The sequence below is a fragment of the Pyrus communis genome, chromosome 15 (genome assembly GCF_041283825.1).
Source record: "Pyrus communis isolate YQ-2024b chromosome 15, ASM4128382v1, whole genome shotgun sequence".
Lineage (NCBI taxonomy): Eukaryota > Viridiplantae > Streptophyta > Magnoliopsida > Rosales > Rosaceae > Pyrus > Pyrus communis.
Window position 1 is genome coordinate 25,089,953 of NC_142579.1, and position 10,097 is coordinate 25,100,049.

General features: G+C 34.6%; 1 protein-coding gene and 1 long non-coding RNA gene across 4 annotated transcripts; both read left to right on the forward strand.

The window, feature by feature from the left end:
• Positions 1-947: 947 nt before the first annotated feature.
• Positions 948-4,715, forward strand: LOC137717398 (vacuolar lysine transporter YPQ1). 2 transcript variants are annotated; one of them, XM_088685205.1, is made up of 13 exons: positions 948-1,331; positions 1,494-1,536; positions 1,771-1,797; positions 2,271-2,369; positions 2,499-2,605; positions 2,707-2,881; positions 3,121-3,222; positions 3,390-3,485; positions 3,685-3,705; positions 3,804-3,862; positions 3,952-4,042; positions 4,167-4,200; positions 4,407-4,715. In XM_088685205.1, exons 1-12 carry the CDS (start codon positions 1,108-1,110, stop codon positions 4,182-4,184), a joined length of 1,062 nt encoding a protein of 353 aa, XP_088541331.1. In that variant the 5' UTR covers positions 948-1,107; the 3' UTR covers positions 4,185-4,200; positions 4,407-4,715. The 2 variants fall into 2 exon arrangements, with proteins under 2 accessions (XP_088541331.1, XP_068312865.2); XM_068456764.2 differs by lacking the exon at positions 4,167-4,200 and having other exon boundaries at positions 4,395-4,715.
• Positions 4,716-7,524: 2,809 nt separating this feature from the next.
• On the forward strand, positions 7,525-9,858 carry LOC137719998 (uncharacterized). Of its 2 annotated transcripts, none has more exons than XR_015956378.1 (2): positions 7,525-8,370; positions 9,414-9,858. It is a non-coding gene; the product is annotated as an uncharacterized LOC137719998 (long non-coding RNA). The 2 variants fall into 2 exon arrangements; XR_015956377.1 differs by having other exon boundaries at positions 9,417-9,858.
• Positions 9,859-10,097: the final 239 nt, after the last annotated feature.

A 10,097-nucleotide genomic window follows, 5' to 3' on the forward strand; every position in this document is an offset into this window, starting at 1 on the left:
ATTTACGTTAAGAATAGAGAAAATAATATTTAATAATTAATTGATTGAATCACATTATTGCTAGCTCATTGTGAGGCTAAGCTCACCTCCTTGGTGTAGATAATATCGTTTGTTCCAAAAAAAAAAAAAACAAAAAAAAAAAAAATCATTTGACAACTAATTTAATCACATTATTATGCAGGTGCAAAAAACTTTTTTTATTACCGACATTACATGCCTTTTAAGATGTTTTAAACGTGTTTAAAAATAGAGAAAATAATATTTAATGAGCAACAGATTGAATCACATTATTGCAAGGTTATTGTGAGATACTAATTATAAAACAAAATAGAAAAAAACTATACAAAAAAATTAATTATTTAAAAACACTTTTAAAATGATCAAAATATTCCTGACATGATGCAATATTTTGGACTATTTTTGAAGTTTTTTGTTTGAGAGGTATTTCTGTCCACTTTTTTATGTGAAGCTTGTGACCCAAAAAATCACTATTCAAAAGCCCTACCGGCTTTATATATAAGATTAATTAATATTTCCTAGGCAAATAAAAAACATCATATGGTATTATATAGAAGCATAATGAGAGACTAAATTTGCAAACTAAATAATATGTCACTAATAGGAAGAATCATGTTTATCAACGTTTAAGTAATAAATCAATTATCAATTTTTATGTCATTTAGTTTTCAAAACTTTGTTGATAAATTTAATCTCTATAGCATTAGCCTATATAAAATATGCTCACCACCATACACTCCCCCACCCTGCATACTATTTTCTTTTCCACCAACAAACAGACACATATACTTCTGAGTACATCAGGCTAAAAACTAGGCATGCCACGTGTTTAGCATTGCCCTATTTTACGTATTTACAATTTGACCCAATAAACGGACAAGACTTTTTAGGGGATACTCCAGGCTTCTATATGATTCCTCACTTCCTCTGTAATACGTTGTCTTGTGTTGTGTTTTTTACTTCATAAGTATTGCTGCCTCTCTCTCTCTCTCTCTCGAAAAAAAAAAAAACCATTTTCATCAGCTTTGCATATTTGAAAAACCACCAACAAAACAAGACTCAGCAGCCACTCAGTGACGGCCGGAGAGAATGCCTCTCTCTTATTGTGTGGCGGAGAACAAACCCTGCGCGCGTTGGGTTCAGAAGTATTTCAAGGATTGCCTTTGCAATCTGAACGATGACATCTCGTTTGTTTTTGGTCTGATCAGCTTGGTGTGTTGGGGGGTGGCTGAAGTTCCTCAAATCATCACAAACTTTCACACCAAGTCCAGCCACGGAGTCTCCCTCGCCTTCCTTTGCACTTGGGTCGCCGGGTTAGTTTTTGACTGACGACTAACTCTTAGTCCAGTAATATTTCATTTCTCAGTGCTCAAATCTCCCTCTTCCCTAAATAGAAAAAGGTGGTTTAAAGTTATCTAATATGTTATTAAAAATTAATTAATTAATTAAATTTATTTTTTTTGGGTTTCATGCAGGGATGTGTTTAATTTATTGGGTTGTTTTCTGGAACCAGCAACGGTGAGTTAACCCAGCAAATTGCTATATATTGTCTTTCTATCTGCCATAGTTATGTTGTTTGTTAGTCTGGTGGTCCAGAAAACCATCAGTGGGTGATTGGCTGTGGTTAAAACCATTATCTTTATCTTGATGCATGACAGGGTCTCCACCATATACTGTCAAATTTTTTTTTCCGTTAACTTTGTTAAATTTCGGGTGTAAAATATTTTAATTGTAGCCATTTTTTTGATGCAGTTGCCGACCCAGTTGTACACAGCTCTGGTAATTGCATCTCCAAAAACTTTGGGTTTCGTTTCTATATATATTTGTTTTTCTTTGCAATTGCAGTTGTAGCAGTAAATGATAAAGTTAAATTTCACCACACTTTAGGCCCATGTCCGAATCTATAGTAGGACCTAGTTTTTTTTTATTTTTTATAATATTTGTCCAAATTAATACCATCAATTTAGGTCCAAATTACTTCCATCAATTTAGGTCCAAATAATTCCCATCAATTTAGAGGAGTGGGCATTAAGTAGGTCATTAATTACTTTAATTTTGTGAATGAGAATTTTAGTTTTATGGAGTGAAGGATTACTATGGTGGCTAGGTTTGTTTGTTTGTTTGTTTGTTTTTTTTTTTTTTTTTTTCAATCCACCACATTTCAAGTTTAAACTCTCTCCTTATATTAGTAATGTCGCTTTTTAAAAAACTTTAGTTTATGACATGCTCTTTTATTTTTCTTTAATTAATAGCTCTACACAGCAAGTACTATAGTATTAGTGTTGCAAAGTGTGTACTATGACTACATCTATACATGGTGGAAATGCCGAAATATCACAGCAAGACAGAAGGTACAACATCCATTTCAATTTTAATTTTTGGCCTCTCAATCCATCAATTATTTTCTGAATTATTGTTATTAACTGAAGCCGGCCGGCTGGGTAATACGAGGGTCTAATGATCAATTATCATGTAATTAGGATGAAGAAGAGAATAAAAAACCATTGAATCCAAAGTTGGCTGATTCAGGCATTCCAACACCAAGTGCTTCACCCAAAGCCACTCCTAGAAGGGAGTTCTACTATACGTATGTAACCTCCTACAACTTCCACAGATATATGTTCCATAATTATGATGTATCTTAACTTGATTGATAAAACTGAGATTCTTGTTAATTAATTTTTACAGGTCAGCGAGATCTTTGGCTGGCAGTGGTACTCCACCGTTTCGATCGTATATGAGGGCAGCTAGAAGTGGCCCTTCTGCAATGACAATAGACAGTGACTCATCTTCTGAGGATGAGTCAGCTCCGGTTACATCTAACAAGAACTCTGTTACCCAGCCTAGGTCAATCCCAAGATTGGTGAGCCTCACAAATCTAGTTTCCGACTTATGGTCATTTTATACATTGCCTAAAACTGTTCACCTTTAATAACAATTGTTACGTTTTGTGTCACATCGGTTAGTAATGACGAGTTGACATATCTATATATATATATGTAGTTCTACTCTTTAAAAAATTGCAAAACATAATTAATTAACAAGTGTTTCCTATACTATATTGTTTTGATTTGCTCACCACTTTGTGTACTATAATTCCAGGCAGGGTACGGAACATTTCTAGCAACATCACTTAACTTGCCTTCACAAACAAAGGGTTTGGCACAAGTGTACCTGGGAGTAACTGGGAGGAAACTCTTGCAGGTATGATTGGTGGTCACACGAACTATATTTATCTATTAATACCGCTCATGTGAAAATTCACATGATCCTTAATTAGTCTAGATTTACACTGTTATGTTGTTTAAAAATCCGACGAGAACATTTTTTTCATCCAAAATAGTCTTCATATATATATAGTGTTTGTACAGGAACACTCAGTTGAGCATAGTACCTTTGGTCAATGGCTGGGCTGGCTAATGGCTGCTATATACATGGGCGGTCGACTCCCTCAGATTTGGTTAAATGTGCGTATATATTTTACTAATTAAGGAGTTATCCTTAGCCATTGAATTAAATAGGCAGCTGATATATAAAGGAGATGCACTTCTTACTGTTTTTTATTCATTCGTATCTCTGCCGCTATCAAAACGTTTATTTTACCCTATTTATCGATTTTGTTTTGGACGTTCCTAACTTAGTCGCTGTGTGATTTACATTGGCCAGGTTAAAAGAGGAAGTGTGGAGGTAATTCTTTACTTTTTGATTCCTTTTGTAATTGTATTTAATTACATATGATCAGTATATAATCCAGCTGTTTAAAACTATTGGTTCTGTACGTACAGGGATTGAATCCTCTAATGTTCGTCTTTGCACTGATCGCAAATGTCACTTATGTGGGAAGGTATGCAGTACTCTCTCTACTCTTATCATCTTCTTATCTCCATTTCCTCATGCTTCTCAATTAATTTTTTTGAATATTCCAATTTGCAGCATACTTGTAAGAACTACCAAGTGGGACAGCATTAAAGCCAACATGCCATGGTTACTCGATGCTGCAGTTTGTGTGGCACTTGACTTATTTGTATCCTTTGCTAGTCCTCATGCATATTAAACAGTTCAACTTTATGATACATTTAGTAATTACAACATCTATGATATTTACTGATAATTTTGTTGGCACATCTTTAACGTAAGTGAAATGTGAGGAATGTGATCAGATGTGATCGGTGAATATGACAGGTAAAAGCATGTGTTATAATAGTCCCAACTTTATGTTACATTTAGTAATTACTGTACTTACTATACTTACCGATTACTTTGTTCTCTCATCTTTTACATATGTGAAATGTGAGAAATGTGGCCAACAATGTGATTGGTAACTGTAAGTATGATACATATGATTTAATGATATCCCTTGACAAGCATAACAACAGATAATTTTGCAGTACATATACTATAAACACTGGAGGAAAGGGACTACAAGAGGTGAAGAAGACTACACGTACTATAAGGAAGCAAATAATGCTGCAGCTTCTTGAAAGCACTTGCATGCTGAAATCATATCCAAATCTGTATTTTAATTTTGTCGAATTAGGAATTCCCTTTTTTAATTTGTTTCTTGGGAGCATGATCATCATAAGTTAGGAATGTGAGAATGCTGACAGCGATTGTGAGTCGGGTCAAGCAGAAGCAGTAGTGGGCTTGAGGCCTTCTCCCCCGTTGACATTAATAAATAGTATGTTTATGTGGCTTTAGTCTTGATTGATGATGCTGTTTAATTTATTTACCAGGGAAAGCCATTTTCATCACCTAACATGTTTGGTGGGTATCACCAATGCAATTACATAATTGTGTTGTTAGACCAACGCAAGCCCATGGACCTAAATTCAAATATTCAGGTCCACCAAAGAACATAATTCATATATGTGAACAGTAAATTTCACCAACCCTCAAATACCTAAATTAAATTAATTGTTGTGAAACTGTTTAATGCTAATTTTTTTGGGCAAGGATTTAGTTTCTTTGTGTGATCCTAATTCAATTTTTGAATGTTTTAACTTAGAAAAAAAAAAAAAAAATTCCAACAATTTTCAATATCGAACAAATAACATCAATCAACAACTCAACCTACCAAACCAATCAAATTTCAATATAGAAACCAACCAATCACTCAATGAACCGAACAAATGAATGGGTACATATAAAGTGTGGGATAATTTTTTACACTGGATCTATTCTAATTATTATATTATTTTGACCTTTGGATCTAAATTTCAGATGTTGGATCTTTTTTACATTTGATTTAAAAAAGAAAAAGCAATCGAACCATTAAATCAAAATAAAAAAATTGCTAAAAATTTGAATTTAAGAGTGTTCATGGCAGCTGTGTTTAGGCTACAAATAAAAATAAGGCCTACTATGGAGCCAAACTACTATTATCTACACAAAATTGCACAACTCTTATCCACCTTCGAAACCCAATTGAGGATCATATCTTGGGTCTAGGACGACCAACTCATTCCACTTTAACTCGTCCGAGGGCACAGACAGATTCCCCCCCTCAAGTGCATTTGCCTTGTAGACGACCTACCCAGGAAATATCTCGCTTCCTTAAATGTCGACCTACACGTCATATGACACGCTAATACCATCACTGCGATCGTGCAAACCACCATAAAACACAACTGAGGGCCACATACCAAGAATTATAGTCACTGTCATGCCAAATGACCAACTTCTTCGCTATAAGTAGAACTAGAGGTCTTAAGCTCACGACCTTTGTCAAACTCAATCTCTACGATTAAACAAAACCTTAAGTGGTTCTTCAATCAACTCAATTGTTTTTCAATACAAACCCAATGGCTCTTCAACAAACCATTAGCTCTCCAGCTACAACCTCAAAGCCTTAATTCAAAGCAAACACTACCTACGTTCCCTAAGATCTAAAACTCTTATATCTTTGTGACACCGTGGTATGATTTGATTGATATGACATTCTGATCACGTTGATTTCCTTACTGAGGCATATGTTCTATACTGAGTCCAATTTGATACCACTAATCTCAGTGGACTCCTCTAGCATTATCTCACCCTTCATAGCCTGAATCTTGCAATAGTTTTACTGACTTCTTTACATTTTCAGTCAAATTTACATTTCTAGTCATGTAGCTCGGCTCATCGGCCTAGATTCGACTTTTATAAATGTTTGTAATCTTGACTCCATGAAATGATTACATTATGTTTTTTTTTTCTTTTTCCTTATTAGTTTCCAATACTTTTTGTTTGCATTTGAGGTAAAAACAGAAAAGTTAAATTGAATTTTAAGTCCTTGTTCGCTCGAGGCATAAAAAAGAACTTATCTAAATTAGCATCCCACTCGGTGCATAATCATTTAGTTAAGAAGTCGATGCGCAACTTTCTCATGCATTTAAACACAAACACTGTCGGTTGGCAGCCTCGAATAATAGCACACATATTCTCTCTTTTTCTCGAGCCATTCCATGATACTGATACTGAAATCAACATTTGAGAAAAATACATGTTAAATCCAATTCGGACTCCGTCATGGTTTTGACACCAACAAGTTGCCCATGCATTCGGGGTACTATCTTAACCACTTACTCTGCATTTGAAGGGTAAATTGAAAAGTACTAGAGATTCTAAAATGACAATCGGATATATTATTTTGGTTATCCGAGCTAGTATATAAGCTAAACCCTAGACTACTCTCTTTACTCTGGTCGTGCCTTTCTATGATGTGGAATTTGGGCTATCTTCGCATTACTCTTTGCCTTTAGGAATAATGAAAAAGTGGAAATGTATTTTCACTAAATATTGAGGCATATTACTATATTAGCCTTCAAGAATCAATATTGCTGGGGTTTTGAGAGTTGGACAAAGAATTATCATTTAGTGAACAATTTAAGTTGTTTATATTCTTTTTGTAGTCCCAAACTTCTAATGCTTAAAACCAGAGCTGGTTGTATGACTTAAGAGAGAAATTTAGGGTTGGTTTGGTATTACTCCGTTTTGAAAAAAAGCTACTTCTACTATGCTGTGAGAATAAGCAGCAGAGTGTTTGGTAAACTTTTTTGTAAAAGTGTTTTTGAAAAAAAAAAGCAGTATTGTAGTGTTTGGTAAACTTTTATGTAAAACAGATGTGAAAAAAGCCGGTTTTCAAAGCTGGGTTTTGCAGCTTCTTGTTTTTGGCTTTTTTTCATCCAAAACTGTGAAAAAAAAGCTGAAGTTGAATGTTTACCAAACACAAAAACAGCTCCCAACTTTTTTTGATACCAGCTTTTTTCAGAATCACCTCAGTACCAAATCATGCCTTAATCAGATCCGTGTAATTGTAATCAAATATTGTTCTCTTTTATTGAAGAAAAGTAGTTGCGCTGGTACCAGAGATATGGTTCTATTCATGTTTCGTTCATTTGCATTTAGTTGTTTGATTGATTTTTCTGAGATAGAGGGATGTCTCTAACAAAATAAAGTATTTCTGATAGACGAAGGTGTAGTTTGGGATTGAGGTGATAAAAAAAAAAAAGCTGGGAGGGTTTTGGTGTTTGGTAAACTTTCAAAAACAGCTTTCTTTCAAAGTTTGGGGTGAAAAGAAGCCCAAAACTTGAAGCAGCCCTGAAGCTGCAAATAGCAGCTTCCAAAAACAACCTATTTTAGAAAACACGGGTGAACAGTGGTGCGTTTAATGAATTTTTCAATAACCAAAAATTGCTCTCCCTTCCCTCTCGCCTTCAGCTCTCGCATACCCGAACCCCAGACCACTCTTTCGTTCTCTCATTCTCTCGTTCCAAAAACCAACGATCTCTCTCGTTCTTTCGTTCTCCAGGTTTCTCCAGGTTCCCTTAGTAAGCTTCTCTTGTAAAAATTTGTTATTTATTTGTTTGGATTTTTCAATTTGGGGATGCGTATCGGGAAAAACAACAAGGGATGGAGGGGTGGGAAGAGCAAAGGGATGAGGGTATGGGTGTCTGGAAAAACAACTGGGGATGGAGGGTGGGGAGATAATTAATTGGGGAAGGTGATATGGTTGGTGGAAAAAATTAATTGGGGAAAAAATTAGGGCTTGTGGAGGAAACAAGAAAAATTGAGAAAGAAGTTTGATTACTTCTCTATTCATTTTTTCAGAAGGTCTGCGTCTGATTTGGCTTTAGGTAAGGGATAATTTCTTATAAAGCTTTGCTCTGCTTCTTATTTGGCTTCATGTTTTCAGCCCACATAGTTTTCAATCTATGCGCTCCTCTCTTTTCCCTCTGAAAATCGTGGTTTCATTTCAATCATCTTCACCCAAACGTTTATTGCCCCTCACTGCAACTCCTTTGAGATCTCTCTCTCTGAGCGGTTCGTCTCCAATCCAACCAATCGCGCGCGCTCTCACTTTCTCTCAGACCTGTGAGATTTCTCTCTCGTTTTCTCCATCACTTTATAGGCTGATTTCTTAGTTGATTCTCTATAATTCGTTTGTTAATTGTTGAATTGGCTGCTGATTATATTTTTTTGCATGTTTGTTTACTGAGAAATTGATGAAATTAGGATGGAAATTGGAAAGTCATTCATTTGGTCAAAATAGTTGAAAATTTACATTTACTTTTGTATATTTGGGTCGTTTGGTAAATTGGGTTGTGTTTGTTTTGCTGTTTTGGGTCTTGATATGTTGACAGAATTGGAAAATTATATGTTTGTATTGACATTGAATTTGCATGTTGCTACTTCAATTGGCTGGTTTGATCAATTCCGCGCCGATACTTTTTTGTTGTTGTTGTATTGCCTCACTTGCTATACTTCCTTTGTTTTTTACATGTTGCATACTTCAATTGACTGGTTTTAATCAAAACTATGTTGCCTATTCCTCGGTTTGAATTGATTGAATGGCAATTGACTGAAAAATTTGGACTGCATTGTACACATTGTTTCGGGTATTTTTAGCAAATTTAGGATATTTTTTTTGGGATTCTAGAAGTTCAGTTGAATGCTGATATCAAAATTATATCCCATGTGGTGCCTCTCTCTATTTGAGTTTGAGGTAGGGATGGTGGACAATGAGCAATCCCGAGATTTATCGCAATGCAATTCATCATTTCCTTAGACCACCTATAATATTGGCACACGTTATCCTTCTTTTTTCTTTGCCTTTAGTAAGATTATTGTTTCTTACCAAGATCTGAGTTTGTCATTCACATGAGATGCTTCATTCAAGAAAATTGGAATTTCCCAAATCTTCATTAGTCGTTGTTTCCTTTGCATAACTTTAATAAATGGGGATTTGATTTTCTTGGATGTTTACTTTTGAGCTGAAATTTTCCATGTATGCAGCATTACTAGACCAAAAACAGCACCATGTCGTGGAGAAATTAGGGCTGTTTCCTTTTTGAGGATTTAAGAATTGCTAATTTATTTTAGTATGCTATCTTTTGATGTTGGTATTTTTCTCTTAGGAGGTATTCAACCACAGACATATACCAACGGGTCATAAAGAGGTATTCAACCACAACGGTTCTTCTCTTAGGAGCATCATTGAACGAACTTTTGGGGTATCGAAGAAAAGATGGGCAATTTTAAGGGATATGCCTAATTACCCGTTCAATAAGCAAGTGAAGATTGTCATTGCTACAATGGCTCTTCATAACTAAATACGGAGGTATTCTGAACGTGATCATCATTTTGATGACCCTAGGGACTTTTGTGAAAAGAGCGATAATAGTGATGATGATGATGATGAATATCAAAATTATCAAGTTGAAGGATCACATGAGATAGAGACATTAAGAAATAGAATAGCAACAAGTTTGATGAATGCATCTAATTAGACTACTTTCAAATACATTAACAATATTGTACTAATGAATCCTAGTTATTCAGTCTAAAATATTTCAATTGAAATAGTTTGTCATACTAATTAATATTTAAGATAAAGTTTATAAATAATTTTCTTCTAAAAATAAAGTATATTTAGTAATTCACTTTTATTTGTTAAGAAAATTAAATTAATAGCACATCTAGTATTATATCATTTTTGGTCATTTCACACAGTCACAGTTGTTTTACATAAAAGTTTACCAAACACTATCATACTGCTTTTTTTTCCAAAAGAACTTTTACAAAAAAGTTTACCAAACACT

Bases quoted from the DNA above. Each gene is read 5' to 3' on its own strand.
- LOC137717398 (XM_068456764.2), top strand. From the start codon at position 1,108: ATGCCTCTCTCTTATTGTGTGGCGGAGAACAAACCCTGCGCGCGTTGG. The intron at 3,486-3,684 runs GTGCGTATATAT...TACATTGGCCAG, and splicing joins TCCCTCAGATTTGGTTAAAT to GTTAAAAGAGGAAGTGTGGA. The intron at 3,706-3,803 runs GTAATTCTTTAC...CTGTACGTACAG, and splicing joins TTAAAAGAGGAAGTGTGGAG to GGATTGAATCCTCTAATGTT.